Source organism: Vombatus ursinus, unplaced genomic scaffold (assembly GCF_900497805.2).
Source record: "Vombatus ursinus unplaced genomic scaffold, bare-nosed wombat genome assembly UNPS02010769.1, whole genome shotgun sequence".
NCBI lineage: Eukaryota > Metazoa > Chordata > Mammalia > Diprotodontia > Vombatidae > Vombatus > Vombatus ursinus.
Genome location: NW_020950547.1, coordinates 3,296,869 through 3,319,709, shown reverse-complemented (window position 1 = coordinate 3,319,709; position 22,841 = coordinate 3,296,869). Strand labels below are relative to the sequence as shown.

General features: G+C 45.0%; 1 protein-coding gene across 1 annotated transcript; it reads right to left on the bottom strand.

Annotated features, from left to right (window-relative positions):
• Positions 1 to 3,303: 3,303 nt before the first annotated feature.
• On the bottom strand, positions 3,304 to 22,135 carry MYO1A (myosin IA). The gene is made up of 27 exons (XM_027855057.1): positions 22,022 to 22,135; positions 21,705 to 21,820; positions 21,267 to 21,361; positions 20,898 to 21,002; positions 20,641 to 20,687; positions 20,364 to 20,427; positions 20,065 to 20,163; positions 19,353 to 19,456; positions 18,899 to 19,046; positions 17,190 to 17,308; positions 17,010 to 17,096; positions 16,685 to 16,750; positions 14,422 to 14,526; positions 13,141 to 13,203; positions 12,586 to 12,786; positions 12,032 to 12,258; positions 10,427 to 10,627; positions 9,880 to 9,973; positions 9,447 to 9,596; positions 9,172 to 9,240; positions 7,078 to 7,152; positions 5,404 to 5,535; positions 5,116 to 5,222; positions 4,781 to 4,913; positions 4,275 to 4,427; positions 3,986 to 4,113; positions 3,304 to 3,615 (listed from the first exon to the last, which is right to left on the bottom strand). Exons 1-27 carry the CDS (start codon positions 22,133 to 22,135, stop codon positions 3,489 to 3,491), a joined length of 3,129 nt encoding a protein of 1,042 aa, XP_027710858.1. The 3' UTR covers positions 3,304 to 3,488.
• Positions 22,136 to 22,841: the final 706 nt, after the last annotated feature.

Genomic DNA, 22,841 nt, shown 5'->3' with positions numbered 1-22,841 from the left:
AAACAGAGCAAGTGAAATAGATAATGCATAGGAAAAGACTTCATAAAGTAGAAGTATGATTTAAAGTATTAGTTCATTTGTACAAGCCCAAGGGATACTACTGTAAGATGTAGCATGGTGATAGCATTCTGGACTTGGTGTCAGGAGAGACCTACACTCAAATCCTGGCTTACTTGTCTAACCTTAGGCAAGTCATTTAATATCCCTGAGCCTCAGTTTCCTCATCTGTAAAATGGGGATTATAGGCTCATATATATATAAAGCTGGAAAGAATTTTAGAAGTCATTTACTTCACTTCCCTCATTTCACAGATGAAGAAAGTGAGGCCCGGAGAAGTTAAATAACTTGCTCAAGGTGGTAAGCATCAGAGTCCAGAATTTGAACTCAGATTCTCTGACTCCACATTTTTTGCACTATTATAATAATTTTAAGGCCTACCTTTCAAGATTATCATAAAGAAAGCACTTTACAGACCCTAAAGTGCTATATAAATATGAGTTACTGTTGTTAATAAAATTTTCAAGGAGAAGCTGAAATAATCTGAGACTTTGAAAATAGTTTCTTTGATGAGTTCTTGAATGATTGAGGAGAGAAAATGTGTCTCTGAACTAGAAATTGAAAGCTAGTGGCTCAAAATGGATTCCTATAAAGGGAATAGGTTCTGAGGGGAATAGTCCCTAGGAAGGGGGCAAATTGAGCTACATTCTATTCTATAGGGGGAGACCCTAGCTTTGAGAGTTGTCTCTAAGTGGGACCAATGGTGCAAAAGGAAATTAATCAAGAAATCAAGAACCATTTATTAAGAACCTACCTAACATGTATCAGGCACTGTGCCAGGTGCTGGGGATGAAAAACTAAAAGGAAGCAGTCCCTGCCCTCAGAGAGCTTATATTCTATCAAAGGAAACAATGCAAACACATATAAGCAAATACAACATTTTGGGGGGGGGTCACACTAGCCAATGGAAGCCGGGGTTGTGGATCAAGAAGAACCTCATGAAGGTGGTGGTGTTTGAATTGAGCTTTGAAAGGAGGTAGAGATTCTGAGGTGGGGAAGTGAGGAGGAAGCATATTCGGGGTCAGGAAAGAGATCCCAAATCAGGAGTGATGAGGCTAGTTTATGATAAGCATGAAAATGGGAGGATTTTTTGGGATTAGGGCCTTCCTACAGATTTTCTCCCCTCTCTGCAGTGAGGCAGATTTCAATTGATATGTAAGGGAAATTTTCAAAATTATTCACTTTTCAGAAATGGAATGGTCTCAGGAGTTAGGCAATTGGATTTCCTGTTGCTAGAGATCTATAAGAGGAGGCCAGATGTTGTAGAAAAGAATTCAGTTTAAGTAAGCACTGAACTATATGACCTCTAAGGTTCAGAATTCTGTGAAATGTTGGATAGAGGATGGAGAGACAGTATGGGACCAATCTCTGTGGCAGGAGTCTTTAACCCTTTTTGTATCATGGAACCCTTTGGCAATCTGGTGAAACCAATGGAACCCTTCCTAGAATGAAGTTTTTAAATGCAGTTAGGTGGATCAGTGAATAAAGAGTCTGGGTGTGGAGCCGGGAAGACCTGAGTTCAAATCCAGACTAAGACATTTACTAGCTGTTTGACCCTGGGAAAGTCACTTAACTTCTCTTAGACTCTATTTCCTCATCTGTAAAATGAGGATAATAACAGTCCCTACCTCTACCTAGGGTTGTTGTGAAGATAAAATGAGATAATACTGGTAAAGCATTTTGCAAACGCTATATAAATGCTAGCCTACAACAAGGGAGATAGGAGAGAAGGAGTGGAGGAGGGAGCAGCCGTTATATCCTCTCCTGAAATTGCTTCTGAAAATGACCAGACACTTCACCAGAAAATGATGACAATTTGGGCCCTGGGCACAGGAAGAGACAGACAGTGCTGATTATAGGAGGAATGACAGGGACAGCCAATCCCATGGTCGCATATCCTCTCTCTTCTCTTCAGGGCTTTCATGGTCTGTGTCAGAGGCATGGGGTGAGGCTGCCCTTTGCCTCTGGGAACAAACAGCCAAGAGATGAAAGTGAAAATCCTAAATGTCCTCTCTAAAGGATAGGGAAAACCGAACCCTCTCTGTCCTGACTCAGCTCATTCCTTCAAGGGGTACTGTGCAGGGAGAATTAGATTAATTTTCAGGCTAAATGAAAAGTTACTCATTTCCTCTCCAATTTGGTTATGTGGGGCTGGGAGCTGATTACAGATGGGTCTGGGAAAAGGAGGCATCCCCATCCTCAAGGTACAGTGGGTACAGAGATAGGGTTGGAAAGAAAGGAGTGAAAGAAGGGACGGAGGTGGGGAGGGAAGGCTAGGAGAGGAAAAGAGATATTGAAAGACAGGAACTGTAACACAAACAGAGACAAAAACAGCAGGGAGGGAGGCATGCAGTATGCACCTGAATAAATATTTGGTTGACTGAGGTGGAGAGGGAATGAGACGAGAAGAAACAGAGCAAGTGAATAGATAATGCATAGGAAAAGACTTCATAAAGTAGAAGTATGATTTAAAGTATTAGACATTACTATTAAGGACAGATAATGAGAGATACAGACCAATGACGAGAAACTGAAAAAGAAAGTGAGACGATGAGAAGGAATAATCAGGAAGAGAAGAGCAAAGTGAATGGGGGGTTGGAGAGAGAGTCTGTCCCCCTCCCTCTGAGTACCACCAGCTGCAGGCCCCAGCTGTGGGACATCGATTGGCAATATAATTGTCTGGCATCAGTGTGCCATCTAGAGCGTGTGTGGGAGGGTGAGGTCGGATATAAGGGGGGGATGAAAGGACCAGGGAGGCAGGTGTGGTCTAGTCAGCCTAGTGTCAAGGAGAGGGCTGCAAGAGGGAGGAGGAGACACCTGGCTGCCAGAGGTGGGAGTGGGCATTTTCTCCCCACATTTGCCTCAGCCCATTTCTGTCCTCTCTCCTCTGACCCCCTCCCAGATGAAATCTCCATGAGATTAAGCATTTCCCTGGGCCCAGGATTCCCAGCCCACCAGGCACATATTTAATATGTTTATCTGTGGGTCTCCTTCCTTTTCTTCTCCCACACAGCCTCTTCAAACCCCACCTAAGCTCAACAGGTTAAAGGGTCAAGAAGCAATTTTCCTTCCAGCCTGGCCTCATTATCTGTATTACTGAATGCAGGGAGTCTGATGAGGTGGGGGGGGACAGTGAAGAGAGGAGACTGGTGGTCTAGGGGCAACTAGTAGAGGATGGGAGAGCTGGCTGGTCCTGGAGACACCTCCACTCAAAATAACCAGACCTTCCACTGCTGACATGTTTTATTAGGAGACAAAAAGGGGCAGGAGGTAGACTTTAAGGAGAAGACAGGAAGACTGGAAAGAGACTTCTTTATTTCCCCCTCTCCCTTCCTCTTCTCCAACTCCTGGCCATGACATTGCTCCTGGAAGGGTGGGGGACTCAAAATCTGGTGCCATTCCAGATGGGCCCTAATGGCTCTCCAACACCCTCATTGGGAAGACACCTCCAAATGGTTGTGTCCTTTCTTCTTACAGGTTACTTTGTTTGTTACATCCTCCTTTTGGCTCTGAATGACCTTCACAGTCACATCGTCTTCTTTGAACTTCACGGTGAACCTTGGGATGAGAATAGGGGCCAGAATAAAGGCTGCGGCCCCTAGCAGCTCATTGACAGGTTTTTTTCCTCCCTGGACGGGGCACCCTCCCACTCCACAGGGAACTGATCTCTGATGCCAGATGTCTCAGAAGGCAGTCTGAAGCAACCAGGAGAACTGTGCTTAGCATGTAGTAGATACTTAATGGATGTTTGTTGAATGAATAAGTGAATAGTCTGGGAAGGAGGACTGAGGGAGAGCTCTCAAAGCATTGTTCACCCACAGGGTAGCGTTCTACCCATCATTCTTTCTCCGTTACTGACTCCCAGGTCGGTGACCCATAGCTTCCTGGTCATGACCTCCCCAGCCTTTCCCCTATTGATAATCCTTACTCTTCTGTCACAGTAATCGGCAGCTGCCTCTTCATTTTATCCAGTGTAGCCTGGTATAGCTTGGTCAACAACTCAATCACATGCTCACTGACCAGTAGAAAGTCTCCCCTGGAGCCCACTGAAGAGATCTAGGGAAGTGGAATGAGAAGAGAAGGGAAGCACTGGGTAAGGGAGTCGCAACAATAAGAGAGAAACTGAGGCCTGGATTACCAGGCCCAGCCCCTGCTGCCTTTTGTCCTCCCCTGCCCCTTCTCCTGGCCTCTGAGAGTCATGCCTATCTTCTGGGTACCTCGGTGAGATGTAAGCCAAAGAGTCCATTTTGACGGCTGCTGACTGACACCTTAGCCACATTCTCCAGCCCAATGACAGTCTTGACTTTGGAGCCCTGGGCATCGGCAAGGATCACATGACTTTTGGTCAGGAGGAGAATCCTTGGGGCCATCTGGGGGGAAAGGAGTAGGGTAAAGAAGAGTAACAATAACAATTCATATTTCTATAGTGTTTTAAGGATTTACAAATTTTCCTCCTAGCAACCCTATGCTATACTTGTAAATATTGTTGGGATAATACAACATATGAGGAAACTGAGGCACAGAGACATGGAGACTTGCTTAGGATCATACCGCTAATCAGTGGTCAGGCTAGAACCCATTGGATTTTCTACTCTACCATGATGCTTCCCCTCCCATGGGTAGGACCTGGTATCCATCTTGCCTTACTCAGTGCCAGAATCCACATGGTTGCTATGTGGTGGGGGTAGGGCAGTTCCAAGGGATAGAGGTTGGGGGTTCAAACCTTTCCATTGGCTCGGTTGACTTTATTCACAGTGTCAGCCATCAGCACAGGCTCATTAGCATCTCTCTGTAGCTTCTGCAGTTTGGGTTTCTCACGAAACATCACATAGTCACCTCGGAATGGTACGGGGACACTGGGAACAGTGATAAGGCATGAAAAAGCAAGTCCCTTCTGGCTTCCCCCTAGCTCCTGCCTCTATCTCCCCAGTTCCCCCTTTCCCCAAGTGTTCCCTCAGAACCATCTTCACCTATCCCTTTCTGGATCAGATGGGGCGGCCCCACTTGGAAAATCTCCAGGTTGTAGCTAATGTTTCCCGATCTCTCTACTCTCCTTACCTTTGGGGATACGAATCCTTTTTGTCTTTAAACAATTCACTAGCACAGAGCTTCTCCTTCAGGACCTCTTTCTTCTGTGGGGAAAGCTGATCCCAAAACTTTTTACACTGGAGAGAGAGAAAGAAGGACCCAGGAGTGCTAATGGAGAGTGGCAGAACCAGAAATTGGATATGCTTGGGCAGGGGGTGGAGGGTGGGGAGTGGAGGGTGGGGGAGACATTTATATACAGAAAACATTGGATGGAAAGAGGCCCTCCCCACCCTCCACCGCCTCCAACAGTTTTCTTACCCTGCAGTGGTGGAAAATCTTCTTCAGCTCCAGATTTGCCCGGGTAAAGACTTTGTATGGAGGAGGTGGCCAGCTGTGGTCAGTGATCTTAGAAGGCAGATTAGTCCTCAAGCCCAATAGGAATTTTTGCACCTGACGATGGGAGGCAGGAGAGAAAAGTGAGAAAGGGAGCAGAATTGAATCCAGAAATTGAACTTGCAGCCAGACTGAGGCCTCCTCATGGTCAGAAAAGTCCAAGGGTGACAGGAAGGGAGGGGAGCAAAGAGGAGGAAGGGTCTTTTTTTCCCCAGCCATCTGTCAGCTTGAGGATGTGGGTTACAGAAATGGGAAAGCAGAGGAAACAAGATGCAATTTGTGTGGCTTGGGGGCATGTACTGGGGTGGAGGGAATTCCGAATTTCTCATTTCCTTTTTCTAGCACTGAAGGTAGGGATTTGCTGCTACTAACAGTGTAGAACCAAGCCCTCCACCTCCTCTCCCTCAGCCACTGTCTCAGATCAATGTGTGGGGAAACTTCTTGACCACAGGCACTCCCAAGCTCCTGAAGGGTTTTTTTGTTTGTTTGTTTTGTTTTAAAACATACTTCTACAAAGAAAGACAGCACAGCCTTAGTAAATGGAGAGCTGGCCTTAAAACCAGGAAGACCTGGGGTCAAGTTCTATCTCTGACATCTATTGGCTGAATGACCTTGGGAAAGACATTTACTCTAGGCAGCTTTCTAAGATTACAAATTGCAGAAAATGTGCCAACCTACATTGGTAGAGGGAGTTTCCTTAACCAGAAATTCCCTATATCAGTGAAATCACCAGTTCAGTCCTTTCCCTATTTCCCCTACTACTAAGAAAGTAGAATCAATCAATCACTTATTAAGTTCGAGAAAATAAATTGGAAAATACTAAACTACAAAAGGGAAGAGTTTACAGAGTCCAGGCTCCTGAATTGTATAGGAGGAAAACCAAATTGCCTTGATTTTATGCATGGCTGGTGTAGCTGATACAGTTTAGGACCTGGGCAGGTCCTTGGCCTGTCCTACTACTGTCCTGTCTTCCAGATGTTGTAGAACCCCAGTTTTCACCCTTTGGACCAAGACCACACTGCATCTCACTCTGCAGTGGACCCTCTGCCTTTTTGGGTTCAAGTATGATGAAGACACCTTCCTGTCTTATTTTCTCTCATACATTGAGAGTGCATGGCACTTCGGAAAAGGTCCCCCTTTGCCCTTTTCAGTTAGATTGTCTATCTGGTTCCTCATCTCAGGAAGTCTTATTCCTTCCCTTTCTGGTTTCTCTCTGTCCTGTGTGGTTTGCCAGACGCTAAAGCTAGTTCTTCTCTTAAGTTTAGTTAGACTCTCATCTATTATCCCTTGCTCACTGGCACCCAGTGAGCAGCCATTTAGATGATAGGAAACATTCAGCCTCCTTCTGTGACATGAATTTACCTGGAACCTTCCACACTAACCAAACGTCGCCCTTAACTATCCTCCTGGGAAAAGAAGGTTTTCGACAAGAAGGTTACCCAGGGCCTCATGCGGGGTACTCCATTCCCTGCTCACCCATTGACTCCATCCCTCCTCCCTTAGTATCTCTTGTGCAAAAAGAGAGAAAACTTTCAATCTCTCCCTCAACTCTGTTTTCCCCCTTCTCCCAGCCCTATGTTCCCCATCTGACCCACTCACCATTCTCCTGTAGATGAAATTTGACAACAGCAAGGCTGCCCCTGACCGGAAATATTTCCGATATTCCTTTCGGATCTGGCAAGAGTGACAGTGGAAAAGAAAAAAGGTAAAGAGTATCTTAATTCAATTTAATTCCACAAAAATGTATTGGGCACCTGCTCTATACCAGGTGCTGGCTATGTGCTGGGTGATATAAAGGCAAGATAATTAATTCCTGCCCTCAAGGACATTCTTTTGACTTCAGTCCTATATCATCAATTGCCTCTTGGATATTACAATCTGTATATCCCAAAGAAATCTTAAATGCAACATGTACCTAAACTTATTATCTTTTCCCCTAGCGGAACTCATTTTCTTTTCCACCTAAGCAAATAGGTGGTACAGTGGATAGAGAGCTCAGCCCAGAGTCAGGAAGACCCGAATTCAAATGTGACCTCAGACACTTACTAGCTGTATGACCCTGGATAAGTCACTTGACCTTTGCCTGCCTCAGTTTAGAGGATGGTGAGCTCAGGCTTGCAAAGTGACAATAAAGAATAGTTGAAAGAATCTGAGATGTGTGTATAGTTTGGAAAGGAGAGACATTTTATTTGACTTCAAATGTTTAAAGGACTGTCACTTGGAGGAAGAAATGTATTATTCCAGAGTTTAGCACTAGGCCAGTATGGATGGAAATTGAAGACAGGAAGATGTCAATTCAACTTTAAAAAGACCTTTGGCAACAACAGGAACTGTCCAGCAGTAGAATAAATTATCACTGGTTCCTGAGACAGTAGACTCACTTTCACTAGAGATTTGAAAGCAGTTACTAGGTGACTGTCAGGGAAGAAAGACCCCAGTTCTTAGACTGTAATTCTTGAATTATAAAAGCTTGATTTTTCAGTGTGGTGCTTTTGAGGGAATCTATCAGAACTAACGAGATTTATTTTTTAATTTCTTTTTTGAAATGATTGCTGCAGACGGGGTACTCAGCGTAGTGTAGCAGCAGAAGCATTGGATTGGCAATAAGAGCATACACCCCCTACCCCTTTCATTCAGGTTCTGAGTATTCAGTACCTTGCCTCAGTCAAACTGAGACCTGGGAAAGACCTTAGCTTAAAAAGGTCTCCCGCTGCATCCAGGGCCATCAACAGGCATCCTGATCTATATCTTGCCACTGGACCAGAAGGCTCAGGAAGAGAGAGTGAGGCTGGTGACTTTGCACAGCCCTGCCTCACTTAAATCCAATTCACTTGCAAGTCATGGCATCACCTCCCTGATGCCATGGTCCTCTTTGAAAATGAAGGACAAACAACAACAGTTTCCTCAACTGTAAAAGAGGGGTAGTAACAGCTCCTACCTCACAGGATTGTGAGGATTAAATGAGAAAATATTTGTAAAGCACTTATCACAGTGGCCAGTACATAGTGTTGTTGTCGTTCATTCTTTTTCCTTCTTGACCCCATTTGCACTGTTCTTGGCAAGGATACTGGAGTGGTTTGCCATTTCCTTCTCCAGCTTCAGCTCTGTTCCTCCTAACATCTCTGGTCTCCATGCCTTTGCAATGGTTATGGTCCTCCCCCCCACCCCAATACCTAGTCTGTATTCCCTTCTTTTTTAAAAATCAATTCTTTTCAGTTACAAATTCTCTCCCTTCCTCCACCCTTCCCCCACCCATTGAAAAGACAAGAAATATAATACCCATTATTCATATGAAGTCAATGCACTCTCTTTTTATCCTGCCTTAGTACCTTTCTTCCTCTAAGATGCAGCTCAGACACCATTTTTTACATGAACTTTCTTGATCTCAAATCTTACTTTCACCCCCCCCCACCCAAACTACCTTGTATTTAACTACTTTGTGTGTGTGCATGTACGTATATATGTATATATGTATGTGTGTACACACACACACACACACACACACGCTCATTATTCTAGCCTTCCTTATCTGTGATCATGAAGGTCTGTGAACAATGTCTATTCCTCTCCTCTACCTCCCATCAATATCTTCTCTCCCTTAAGTGACCAGCACAATCTGGCCCTGACAGGAATGGGGGACAGAGTAGGGCCTAGGGGAGCCCCCAGTATCCCCAGAATCCCTTTATTATTTACCTTCCATCCTCTCACAAAGGACTGGATCAGTAAGGTTGATGCTTTTATCTTCCCATAGCGTTTCTTTTGCTGCAGAAAACATTGGGGAATGAGGAAGGGGAAGGAAGGATGCCAGAGGAGGCTCCTTCCTCTCCCCAGCCCTCTCCAACCATTACCAGGGCTGGACCTCTCCCTCCCATATGACCTCAGTGGAATGGACAGGGGGATATACAGGTGGTTGTGTTGGGAGCGGGGGAGGGGAGAGGTGATGGGAGGAGCCGGGGGGTGACTCCTACCGCGTTGCCCCGAAACCAGGCAGAAATGAGGATCTGACTTTTGCGCATGAGCTGGTAATTGGTACGGCATCGCCAGCCCCGGTACATCTTCTGAACAAGTGTAACTAGCTGATGTATTCGGAGTCTCCTTTTGTCTTCCAGATAGAAAAGCTAAGGGAAGGGAAGGGTAGGGTGGAGATGCGGAAAACAGAATGGAATGGAGGAAGATTGGAATAGGGGACCAACCCCTACCCCTTCCCTATTTTGCCCCTATCGGCACCAAGGGATCTTCACAGTTTCTCTCCACAGTCAGCCTACAGACAGAGGTACATCCATGTATTCAAAAACCCTCTCAGTTCCGTGAGGCGGAACCCTCCCTTTAGGAAACTCTCCAAATAAGTCTGGGTTCTGCCCTCCTTCATTCCTCCATCCCCCTCCCCTAATCCCCACTCACCGTCTTGGGGCTACGGATGAAAATCTTGGTCCGACCAAAGGCCACCTCCTCAGGGCCCAAGTTTAGTTCTTCCAGAAGTTTCTCTACCCCGTCGCTGTATAGGAAAGCGGATGGGTAGACATGTCAGGGAGGCGGGTCCCATTGAGAGGTACCCTACCACCCCAGGTGAGAGCTCAGGCATAGCCTGAGTCACTCTATGCTCAAGGGAACTGATTTGAACTAAACACCACCACCCCCACCATATTTAGAAGTTTGGAGTTGGGAGGGGCCCTTAGTTTTGTTTTTTTTTTAGGCAATTGGGGTTAAGTGACTTGCCCAGGGTCACACAGCTAGTAAGTGTCAAGTGTTTGGTCTGAGGCCGAATTTGAACTCAGGTCCTCCTGACTTCAGGGCCAGTGCTCTATCCACTGCACCACCTAGCTGCCCCTGCCCTTAGCTCTTTTCCCTCAGCTTCTAAGACCCTGATCTTCCCAGACCCCTTGAACCCTACCTTCAGTCCCTGCAGTGATTTCCCCTATTACTGCCCTCTCCCCTTTTCCCCCATTACCGTGCTTGGCCATGCCAGTGGGGCCAGGTAGACTGGCTCAGCATCCGGTATCTGTCCAAGAAGGCACTGTAAACCTGTCGGTAGGCATAGCCAGCCCTTCGCACCCGAATATTCTCTAGCAGTCCCAGGTACCGGACCTGGGTGCCCACTAGTTCAGATGAGAACAGACCTTGTCGCTGATGCTCATTTGGTTTGATGCACCTGAGGGAAGGGCAGTGTTCATAGGCTGGTACCTTTATGGGCGAGGCCCGCTGTAGGATACCCCTTTGAGATTTTCATGCCCATACCTCTAACTCTGTGTCCTCCAGTCAACAGAGACCAGGGCCTTCCTATATTCCCCTATACTTCTGCCCACATCCAGGACTGAGAGATTTCTGGGGAATGGAACAGCTGGCCTCCCCCATTCTACTCCCATTGGGAAACCCTGAGATCTGAGCTTTCTTCCTCCTTCATTCTCATTAACCTTCTTTCCTTCTCATCCCACTCCCTTCATTTGCACTTGGTGAGGATGGAGGATGGAGGATGGTTTGTTTCTACCCTGTCAGACTTCCTTTTTCAATGGGTTATCTCATGCTTGCATAGCGGGCATTTACACTTGCTGGGTTTTAATAATATCAGCTCACATGTACAGAGTTTAAAGCACTAGACAAGTATTTCCATGGTACAATACAGTTACAAGACTCTTTCATGTGCCATTTAAAAATTAGAACTTCATACCCATTCCATAAGGGAGGCAGAAAAAACTGAGACTCAGGTAGGTCAAGCGGTTTACCTGAGATCTCACAACTCAGAAATGGTAGAGCCAAGATTTGATCCCAGATAGGGGAATTGGCCTCCAGCTTTGTTTTTGTTATTGTTATTCAGTTATGTCCAATTCTTTGTGATCCCAGTTGGGTTTTTTTTTTTTGGCTTTTTGGTGAGGCAATCAGAGTTAAGTGACTTGCCCAGGGTCACACAGCTAGTAAGTGTCAAGTGTGTGAGGCTGTGTATGAACTCAGGTCCTCCTGACTCTAAGGCCAGAGCTCTTTCCACTGTACCACCTAGCTGCCCCAAAACCTGTGTTTTGAGAAATTCCTGTAGCTCTGTTAACAATAACATTTTTCTTTCTTTTTTTAAAATTATTATTATTTTTTTTAGGTAAGGCAATTGGGGTTAAGTGACTTTCTCAGAGTCACATAGCTAGTAAGTGTTGTATCTGAGACCAGATTTGAACTTAGGTCCTCCTGACTCCAAGGCTGGTGCTTTATCCACTGTGTCACCTAGCTGCTTCTATTTGGGGCTTTCTTGGCAAAGATATTAGAATGGTTTGCCATTTCCTTCTCCAGCTCATTTTACAGCTGAGGAAACAGAGGCAAACAGGGTTAAGTGACTTGTCCAGGGTCACATAACTAGTAAGTAAGTGTCTGAGGCCAGATTTGAACTTATGAAGAGAAGTTTTCCTGATTCCAAGCCCAGTGCTCTATCTACTGTGGCATCCAGTTGCCCCCAGCTCTAAATCCTATAGATTTAGAATCCTATAATTCTATGATCTTACTATCATGTCTATAGTGTGTGTATATGTATATATGTATTATATATATATATGTTATAAGCAAGACATATCACCTAATATAGTTAGGATTCTTAGCATACAGGTTCTTCATGAGTGTGGCTATAGAGTTCTTGAACTGGGTCCCAGCTGTGGGGGGTCGCTTAAGGGAGACTTGTTTGGGGTCCCCCTCAGGGAACAGCGTCTGAAGCAGCGGATGCTTGGAACTCCACAGAGCCTGTGACAAATCTCGGAATAGCAGGTCATTGTTCTTGTCCAAAAAACCATTCACGTTGTACGTCACCTGGTTGGAGGGGAAGAGCACATATGGAAGGTAGGTTAGCTAGAACCCAATAGTCTTAGCCTCTTAGCACCCTAGTTTCCCCAGTCTCCAGCTTTAGTCCCTTTGGCACAATCCCTGAATTTTATCTTCTTTAACTACAGCACTCCCGTGGACCTCAGCTCTTGTATCTTATTCCTCAAATTTCCCCCCTACTCATCTACTCTTCCCTATTCTCCAGTCTCCATCTCCTGCTCTTGGCTTATTCCTACTCCTTCTCTACTCCACTCATGGCCCATCCAACCCTGAATTTCCTTGTAGCCTTTCCCCTGTACTCATCACTCTACTCACCTTGCCAGCATAGTGTTGGATACGGAAGCAGCTAAGGCCTAAACTGGGGTCATGCTGGTGCTGGGCATTCTGGGTGACCCGGCTTTCATAGTAATTATGTTTGGAGAACATTTGATTCAGCTTTGCCAGAAAGGTGGAATCACTGACCATACCAGGCCGAAGGCACTCCTCATCCAACATGGCCAGGATACCCTGCTGATTCTGGTAGGATGGTTGTAAGGACCAAAAGAAATAATATTTGCAAAGCACTTAGCACAATGCCTGGCACATAGTATGTGCTTAATAAATGTTTATTCCCTCCCTTCCCTTCCAGGGAGGGGAAAAAGGATCATCTATCCCAATCCCCCCCCAAAAAAACAACTGTACCCTGGACCTACAAAACATGGAAATTCCAACCCTTGGACTCAGTGCTTCCAAAGCATCCTATCCCCTTCTTCCTCTCCTTTCTTCCCTTCAGTCCATGACTGGTTAAGGGAGAGAACAGGTGGTTTAGGAGTCATCCTACATTCATTGGGAATTCAAACATGGGGAATTCAAAGGGGAAGAGTTGCTCACATGCTCAATGAGGTTGCAGATGATGCTGTTATCAAAATATTCAATCTTATCCCAAGGTATACCCTAGGTCAGAAAGGTTCAAAGGAAGTCAGAGGAATAGCACACTGAATGCCAGCTGATGCCCAAACCCCACAAAATGAAGATTAGTGCCTCTCAAAGCTGAGGGAAATCCTTGGGAGGGCTGCTTCTCCCTCTGTAATTGGTGACTGGTTCAGAATATTTGAATGGAGGTATGGTAACATGGGAGTATGGGGAAAGAGAAGAGGAGCTGGAAGGAAAGCCAGGGTTATGGAGAGGAAGAATATGTCTTGGGAGGGAAGTTGGGCCGTGAATTGTGAGGTGGGAGAGTTCTGGGATGGAAGGGATGAAGCTGAAGGATGGGGAGGGAGTATACTCTCTGTGGAGAGGATCTGTGACCAACGTGTTAGTCAATTTTCTCTAGAATTGTTGAAAGTTGCATGTACTGAGTTCAGTGTTGTAACAAAATGAAAATCACACATACACAAATTAATTCAAGTCATGTTAAATAGATTGCCTTTCACCTCTACCTCCTCCCTGCCTCACCTTCCACTAACTTTTGGAATAAACTGAGTGGTGATATTTAAAAGAAGGGATCTCTGTTCTCCTCTTCCCTCCAAAAAAAAAAAAAGAACAATTTTTTTGAAAAACTCACTTCTTTACTGTCTGAAATATCATTAATGAAAAATTCATTGGGGTTAACCAAATACTTGGTTGTTAGAATAGCCAGGATGTGAAACCCTTTGGGGCAAGGTTGCTCTGGATTGTGTAAGGCAACCTGGACAGTTAGCAGACAGCAGGAAGGCAAGCAGCTCTCAGGGAGGACAGCTGGGACTGGGCAGAAGAGGGATGAAGAAAGGCCAACAGAGGCCAAAGCCCAACTTTGTTTCTACATGTTTCTTTGGGCCTTCCCTGTCCCTACCCTATGCTCCTGGAGATAAAACCAAGCATTCATTTAACTCTTGTTCAGTCCCACTTCATACTCCTACTGGGAGTATGCCTGGGCAGTAGGGAAGCAAGTAACTGAGCCTCTTGAGAGGAGGGGCTGTCTTTTTGCCTTTCTTTGTACCCCCAGTGCCTACCATAGTGCCTCACCCATAGTAGGTTCAAGGCAGACGCTTACTGACTGACTGGCAGCATGGGGACTTGGTGGCCTATGTGTCCTGGATGAAAGCTAGGTGGGATCATGATCAGAGATGAGTGTATAGGACAGGGTGGGGAGGAATGGGGGTTTGGGAGTACGTGTGGGGGAAGGATATTTACCTCTTTCATATATTCTTCCTGTTCCTCTCTCAGTGTCAACTCTATGAACACCTGCTGAAGCTTCTCATTACAATAATTAATCACGAACTGCTCAAAGCTGTTATCCTGGGTGGAGAGATTAGAATACATGGGTTAGAGAGGAATGGGCCCAGCATCCCCTGTGACTAGCCCCTCCTCTCCAATCCATTCTAAGCCAATCCAACAAGCTATTTCTGTTCCTACTGTGTACAAGATATTTTGACAAAGATAAAATAACAGCAACAGTCCCTGCCCTCAAGGAACTTACATTAGACTTTGTGGGGTTCTACATTGGATCTTAGATTTAGAGCTATAAGGAAATTATAAACACACACACACACACACACACATAAAACCTCTGAGTCATTTAGTCCAATCCTTTCATTTTTACAGATGAGGAAACTGAAGCCCAGAGAAGTTATGTGACTTGCCCAAGGTCAGACATCTAACTAGCAAGTATCAGAAGCAGGATGTGAATCCAGGAAAACAAATAAATAAATACAATTATTTACACAGCGATCGGAGGAGGGAAAGAGGGCTGACAACCATGGGTATGGGAAGAAAGTTCCAATAGGCAAGTGGAATGTGAACTGGACCTTGAATGAACTGAGGGATTCCAGGGGTAAAGGTGAGGAGGAAGTGCATTCCAGAGATGGCAGTGGGGGAACAGCAGAATCAGAATCAGGAAACACTTATTAAGTACCTACTATGTGTCCCTACTATGTGTACTACCACACTAAGTGTTGGAAATATAAAGAAAAGGATAAGGCAATCCCTGCCCTCAAGAAGCTCACAGTCTAATGAGAGACAACACATAAGAACCTAATGAAGGGGGGCACCTACATGGTGTAGTGGATAGAGCACCGGCCCTGGAGTCAGGAGGACTGGCCTCGGACACTTGACACTTACCCCTGTGTGACCTTGGGCAAGTCACTTAACTCCATTGCCTGGCCCCTCCCCCCCAAAAAAGCTAACGAAGGGATCTGTCTGAAATATAGAGTATGTGAAAGAGAGTCATGTGAAAAAAGCAGACTGGGAAAGGCTATAAATTCCAGGCTGAGGAGATTGCTGTTCTGAGCAGAAAACTGACATGATCAGACCTGAACTTTAGGCAGATTATCTGGGGACTTATTTGGAGAGAGGAAAAACTAGAAGTAGGGACACCAGTTAGAAGGCTACTATGATAGTTTAGCTGAGATATGATCAAGGCCTGAACGAGGGTGGTAGCTATGGGAGGTGGGAGTGAAGAGGAAGAGGACAGAGTACAGAGATGTTATAGAGGAAGAATAGACAAGATTTGGCAACTTGTTAGATGGATATGGGTGGTGGTGGAGAAGTAAGGAAGAGAGGTCAAGAGGGACTCTGTCATGGATATGCTGTATATGGGAGAAAGTTCCAACAAGCAATTGGTGAGGCGAGATTGAAGCTCAGTAGAGAGAGTAAGTATGGATGTAGAGATCTAGAAATCATTGGCATAGATAGCCACAGGGGAGAGAGAGAGAGAGAGAGAGAGAGAGAGGGATTCTACACCTTTTCTGTGCCCTGGACCCTGGTGGCATTGTCTGGTCAAGGAGGGCCAGGAGAGAGTGTCCCCTGGCTACTCCAACTCCAATTTGCCTTCTACCCATCATGCTTCCCATGGGATAAGCTCACCTCCAGCAATCTCATCATCATGGAGATTGCTTTGGCTCTGGCATTGAGCACCTCATCAGTAATCTCAGTTGCCTCTCCCCCTCTGATTAGAGAGCTGGAGGGCAGAGAAAAATCTCTTTCCAAAGCCTCCCTTTATATAGAGGGTAAAATTTTCATTAGAATTAGAATTTCCAGGGGGCAGATAGGTGGCGGGTGCAGTATATAGAGAACTGGCCCTAGAGTTAGGAGGACCTGAGTTCAGATTTGACCTCAGACACATCACACTTACTAGCTGTGTGACTCTGGGCAAGTCACTTAACCCCAATGGCCTCACCCAAAAAAAAAGAAATAGAATTTCCACACAACTTTTCATTTCTCACCAGCTGTGGTTTCAACTCCATAAATTGTAAGCTTTTTACAATTTATAGGGCAGAGACTATCTTTCTCTTTCTCATTTGTATCCCCAGCACTTAGCAGAGTGCCTGGCATATAATAAGCACTTAAGAAGTGTTTATTGATTATTGACTATCCTCTGGAAGTCATGAATCAGTCAGTCATCCATCTGTCAGTCAACAAGCATTAATGGAAGTTTAGAAAGGGAAGAAACTCTCACCTCCAGTATCTCAAAGCCATAGATATCCAGCACACCCATGACCTTCTTTTTGGCTGAATCACTCACCTGAAGGGGGAATGAGAGATAGAGTTGGTTGGCCAGCCCCACACATGGGCAAGAGCAGGAGGCTCAGGGGAGAGGTGATGGGAAGAGATGGTGGAATTATGTAGGTAAAAGCAGGATGGGCTTGTGGTGAACAAGAAAGAAACAAACTCAAAAGGTTCTTTTTCCTCTCTCTCTGCCCTCTAGAGGAGGGGTTCCAAGGGGAGGGGGGAAGCTGAGGATCATTAAGTCCTGAGGTGGGCAGCAATGACGTCTCTGTCACCTTAATGTTCTCATTGATCCGGTTCACTATCCAACTGAAGAGACGGCTATAGATGTTCTTGGCCAGGGCATCTCGGGCGTAGCATGCCTGTGAAAGTCCCCAGGGCAGGTGAGTCTCAAGTGAGGATGATGAGGCTTCAAAGAATCTCAGAAGAACCCAGACTTATCCTCTCCTTCTCACCTGAATTTTGTTCAATGTAGTGACCACTTTCTCTTTTTTCGTTTCCATGGTCCGGGAGCACAGGGCTCTCTCCAGCACCTCTGGCTGCAGCCTCATGAGGTCTGAAATCTCCTTGACAACTGAAAATGAGACTCAATGTCAAGAGGCTGAGCTAATTTTACCACCCACTCTCCAGAAGAGGAGTCAGAAAGTGAGTGACAAGGAAATATTCAATTGAATTTAATTATTTATTATTCAAATTTAATTTGATATTTATAAACACTAAAGATTTCAAGGAGAAAAACTCAACAAAAGCTCATTAGCACAAACAGATAAATCAACAAGACTGGAAGGAAAGATGAGCATTTGGTGGATAGAAAGACAATTTGGACAGACAGGAAACCTCAGTTTGAATTCTGCCACAGAAACTTGTTAGTTATGTGACCCTGGGAAAGTCACTTAATCTCCTTCAGCCCCAATTAACTCATCTGTAAAATGAGGATAACAAAGGTATATACTCTACAGGGTTGTTATGAAGATCAGATGAGATAGTGTATGTAAAGTGTTTGGCAAATCACAACAAAATATATAGAGAGATAACATTTAAGCTATTATTGTTATTATAAAAGAGATGACAAAGGTTTTTAACAAGTATCATAAGACAAAGAAAAGCAAAGCTTTATAAAATATAGACTTCCAAAAAAGCCTAGAAAAACAATTTTAAAACTCTAGAATAACTCAAAATAAAAATAAATCCACAAAAGAAGAAATTAGAAATGAATATAGATCAGAATTTAGTGTTCTCAATGCAGAATTTTAAAACTCAATTAGTGGACTAGGAAAAGAAGTGAGTGTACAATAAATAGTTTCTCTAATGAAGTGAGAGATTAACAGATTTGTAGCACAAAAACACAATTTGTAGCACAAAAAAAGTAATGGAAAAATCTATTTAAAAAAAAGCAAAAGGCAACAATGTTAAGAACACAAGATCTCTACAGAAATTTAAGGTGATTGGCCTTGAAGATAGGATTGAAAAGACAACTTAAAGATAAGTCTACCAGAAGAACATGACAAATTAAAATTTTTTTTTAAAAATCTAAACATTATAGGGCAGGAGATATTGCAAGCAAACTGCCCAGAACTTCTGAATACAGAAAACAAAGCACAAATACAGAATAGTCATAGATTTTCTCCAGGGAAACAAACAACATGTGTCTCAAACTCCAAGACACATAGGGGTTATATTTAACAATTTCAATGACAAAAAACAAATTCTTCAAGCAGCCAAGAGAAAGATCTTAGAAACTGAATAACCCAAGATTATTCCATACTCATGAGAAACTGCAAAAGGGAATGGAATATTTCCAAAAAGAAAGGAGCTCAAGCTGCAACCCAAAATGATATACCCTGCAAATCTAAATCCTAATCATCATTGTAAAGGGGTGATAAAGGAACATTATGGTCTCAGTGTGAGCAGGAGAATCAAAGGGGTTTTTCCCCAGTGAAAGTCCTAGGACTATCTAGGGATGACTAGTAGGAACTTAGGATAAAGAAAAGTTGTCTCCAGGACTCTGGGGTGTATGTGTGTGTGTGTGTGTGTGTGTGTGTGTTCACACAAATACACATATAAGTTGAGGTTAGTGTATAGTCAGAGGTAGAGAAGAAAGATATAGTCCAAAGGAGGAAGATGGAAAAGTTTGCAGAGTGGATTCCAGCTAGAGTAATATTACCTTTTTCATCACAAATACTGCTCCCTGCCACCCCATTGGCCTGGAACTCATCCCCCAGCTCCACATTTCCCAGCTTCAGCACCATGGCTGTCACCTCCAGTATCTGCTGGATCTCCTCAGTGGAGAATCCAATGATGTTCATGGCATCCTTAGGGAGAAAACAGATATCAGACCCTGGCTTAGACAATGGCCCCCTACCCAATTATCCCACCTTCCATACCCATACTCGGATGTTCATAGATTCTTAGGGAGAAGATGGGTATCAGACCCTGACTTAGACAATGGCATCTACTCAATTATCCCACCTTGTGTTCCCACTCTCCCTTTCTTGGCACCTTGCACAGGAGACCCTCCCTTTTCCTTCCTTCTCAGGGTGAGAGAACTGGACTTGAGCAGATGAGCTTAGGGGCACAAGTTTGCCCAGTTACACCTGTAGACCATCCCATATCCTCACCTTCACTACTCTGAAGTTGGCTGCATCATCCATCCCATCTACCCTGGATGCTTCATGGTTCAAATAGAAGTAGCAGCTGCCATCCCGTTCTAGCCTCAATGCCCCTGGAAAAATAGGAGTTGGTGGAAGAAGAGTTAGCTTACTCCCCACCTGCAATGCCAAGCCTTAATTCCTTTTACCCCTAAGCTTAGTTTCTACCCCTCCCACTCCTGGACACCATCAGGACAGAAATGGTGAGAACCTGGGGAAGGGTTGGAATAGGTCATAATTTTCAGCAAACACTTTTCTAGGATCTAGTGTACTGAGGTTGCATATATTTATCCAGTACTAGGAGTCATAACTACAAAGAGGTAGAAGACCTTGACCTTCAGAGGTAAACCATGTAGTTGGGGGAGGAGTACAGAAAATGACCCAAACCCACAATATAGCACATGCAAGGTACATACGGGAAAAGTACAGAAAATGACAAAAAATACAATATAGTATATGCAAAGTACCAAATATACTTATATAAACAGTAGGTGCTATGAGAAACAGGGTCATGAGTGGTCATGTTGGGCTAAGATAGCTACAACATGTGTAATAAAAGAGGGGGAAGGGTCTAGGTATGTGTCTGGGAAGACCCAGGTTGTTCAATGAGATGTCTTCCCCAAGGGTTCCTAGAGAGAGTCAGGAAGAAAGCTATATGGGAGAGTCAGAGGTAGGTACATACTCAGCAACTGGGCATCTGCCCCAGCCAGCAGCTGGTAGAAGATATGGAAGTTCCTTTCTCCTTTGATATGCTTCACTACCCGAGATTTTTCCAACAGATCTGGGAGGGAATAGATAATGATGTCCTGGGAAGAATCCCACCTATATTGGAAAATATCTTGGCCTCTCTTCATGATTCCCCCCATCCCTGGTTCTCCATGGAATTTGGGAAACTACCTCTCTCCCTACTGCTGCAGGATAGGGAAGGGGGAAGGGAGCACAGTAAGATGATAGAGTGGATGAGAATGGCAAAGTACTTACAATTTGTGATGACACCACCAAGGGGGGAGCCCTTAAAGTCAAATTCAATGTCCATGTATTTGCCCTAAGAGTGAGGGAAACAGATACAGAGACCCAAGAAAAAGTATTTCTTCCCATGATCAGGAGAGGATTCATGGGTTAGGGCAATAAAATAGGAAGTCACTAAAGTCTTCTCCACCTTTAAGGCCCTGTTTTTGCCAGCCCAATTGTTTGATCCCACCCCATTTTCCCAAATGTCCAGAATCTTTCCCTTAAATCCATCAAAAGTTTCACTCACAAATCTGGAGGAGTTGTTGTTTCGGGTCGTCTTAGCATTGCCAAAAGCTGCAGAGATGTGGGTAGAGGATAGACAAAACAGGTTAGACATGAGAACTGTGAGAAAGCAGGGAAGGGGGGGAAGGAAAAGAGGGATGGTAGTACCAATGAGGGCAGGCACACCTCAGATTTGGTCATGGATGAACCACAGCAATGGTTGGCAGAGCACTGTGAGGGGAAGAGAGCGCAGAATGATATGGTAGGGATGTGAGATCTTACCCTCCAGCACAGGGTTTGATTGCAATAGCTGCTCTTTCACTGAATTCACCTCCTCTCCCTTTTCACACACAGCTGCCACATATGACATCACCAACTTACTGGCTTCTGCTCCAAAGAAAAAATTCCCATGATCCCCACTCAGAGTCAACTATTTCCCTCACCAGCCACATTTCCACCCCTTCCCTCACTTTCAGGATCTCATTCCCCTTCAAGGAGTCTTTCCCAATGTCTATCTCAAATCTCTCTTGCTATAGTTTGTACCTTGGGAATCTGAGGTAGACATGGCTTAGAATATAATATAGGGTGGAGATGAAAGCACTAATACGTGGGGAAGGGTTATTTAGGGATTTCTCTGGCCAGTCTCCTCACCAGTTTTCCCAGATCCACTCTCTCCTGAGATGATGATGCACTGGTCTCTGTCAAGATCCCTCAGTGACTGATATGCTTCATTTGCCAAGGCATAACTAGGAATGGAGGGCAGGATGATGATTAAGATGGGGTCTGCAGTCAAAGGATCCTCCTCTCATTCACTTCCCATCCTGCAACTCAGCCACCACTCTCCTCATGGGTTGGGTGGAGGTAAAAAGTGGTCATGAGGTCAGAGGTATCAACTCCATGGGACCAAGGGGAGTTCTCAGGAATCAAGGGCCATGGGGAACTCTAGGGTAGAGATGGAAGAAACAAGGCAGCCAGGGGAGAACAATGGATGAGGGGAAGCTGATAAGCTGGAATTGTTTGAGGCAGAGAATCTAGGGTTCTCCAGAGAAAGGGGTTTCTCTGGGTCTCTCTCCCCCCACAGGGACTCACATGTGGGGCTTCAGCTCATAGAAATTGTACTCCTTGTACTTATCAATGAACTCGGGGCCAAAGATGGGTAGCTGTTGGTAGGGATTCACGGAGATCACCACATTCCCAATGTAGGTCTGGAGTATGGGAAAAGGGGAGCAGAGCGAGCTTGAGGCATATTGTTCCTTGGTCAGTTCCCTCCTCCCTGAAAATCCAACTCCATTCTCTGCCCCCTTCTCCAGAACTTAGAGCTTATCCCAAAGCCTGATTGTTCATCTCTAACCTTGCCATGGTGGGAGTAGAAGGGTGAGGTGGGATGGGCAGATTCTTGTACTTACATAAATCTCTTTGTGCTGAAATCGCTTGTGAAGGTTCTTGAGCAAAGACTCTTCATTCAGGGGTTCCAGAAGGACCATGTCCCCCACCCCCACTGAACCCTCTAGTAAAGACATCTCTCTAGGGAGAGGTATAGAACCTGGGGAGAAAGAGAGGGAGGATGGAGAAGAGTAAGACAGGTTGGTGGGAATATCCAAGCTCTAAGGCATGATTTGTGTTTTTAAGGGGGTGGGGTGTAAAAGAATACAAGGGAAATCCTTCCCCCATGAACAAACTTCCATTGAAGCCCCCAAAAGGAGTTCCCAAGCTTACGAGGGGCTTCTAGACTAAGTCAAAGTCAGAATAAACATGCCCAAGGACTCTGCTGGAAGCAGAAACATTCTATCCTTGACCCTCCTGCCATGGGAGAAAGAGAGGTGATGAGGGGGACCCCTCCCTTGAGCCACCAGGAGAAAGGACTAGGTATTGGTAGAGACTAAGGGGTCAGAGGAGGATGAACTGATGCGTCCTGGTCAGTCCCAGGTTAGGTAGGACTACAAATCCAGAATCCAAACCCACCGACTACTCAGGGGAGGGTCCCTTTAGTCCAGTACAGTCATCCACCTCTTTGAATAGTTTTTTCCCCCTAACGTCATCTCTTCTTGTTACTATATGAATATATTTGTAAATAAGGATTGAGTGAGGGGACAGATTGAGAAATAGAATTGCCCAAAATGCAATTGGTATCTCTCCCCCAAAGGGGCAAGAAAGGGAAATACTGATCCCCGAATGCCCAAAGAACCACTGTCAAAACCCCTGGGCCTGTGGATGGGCCTGAACATC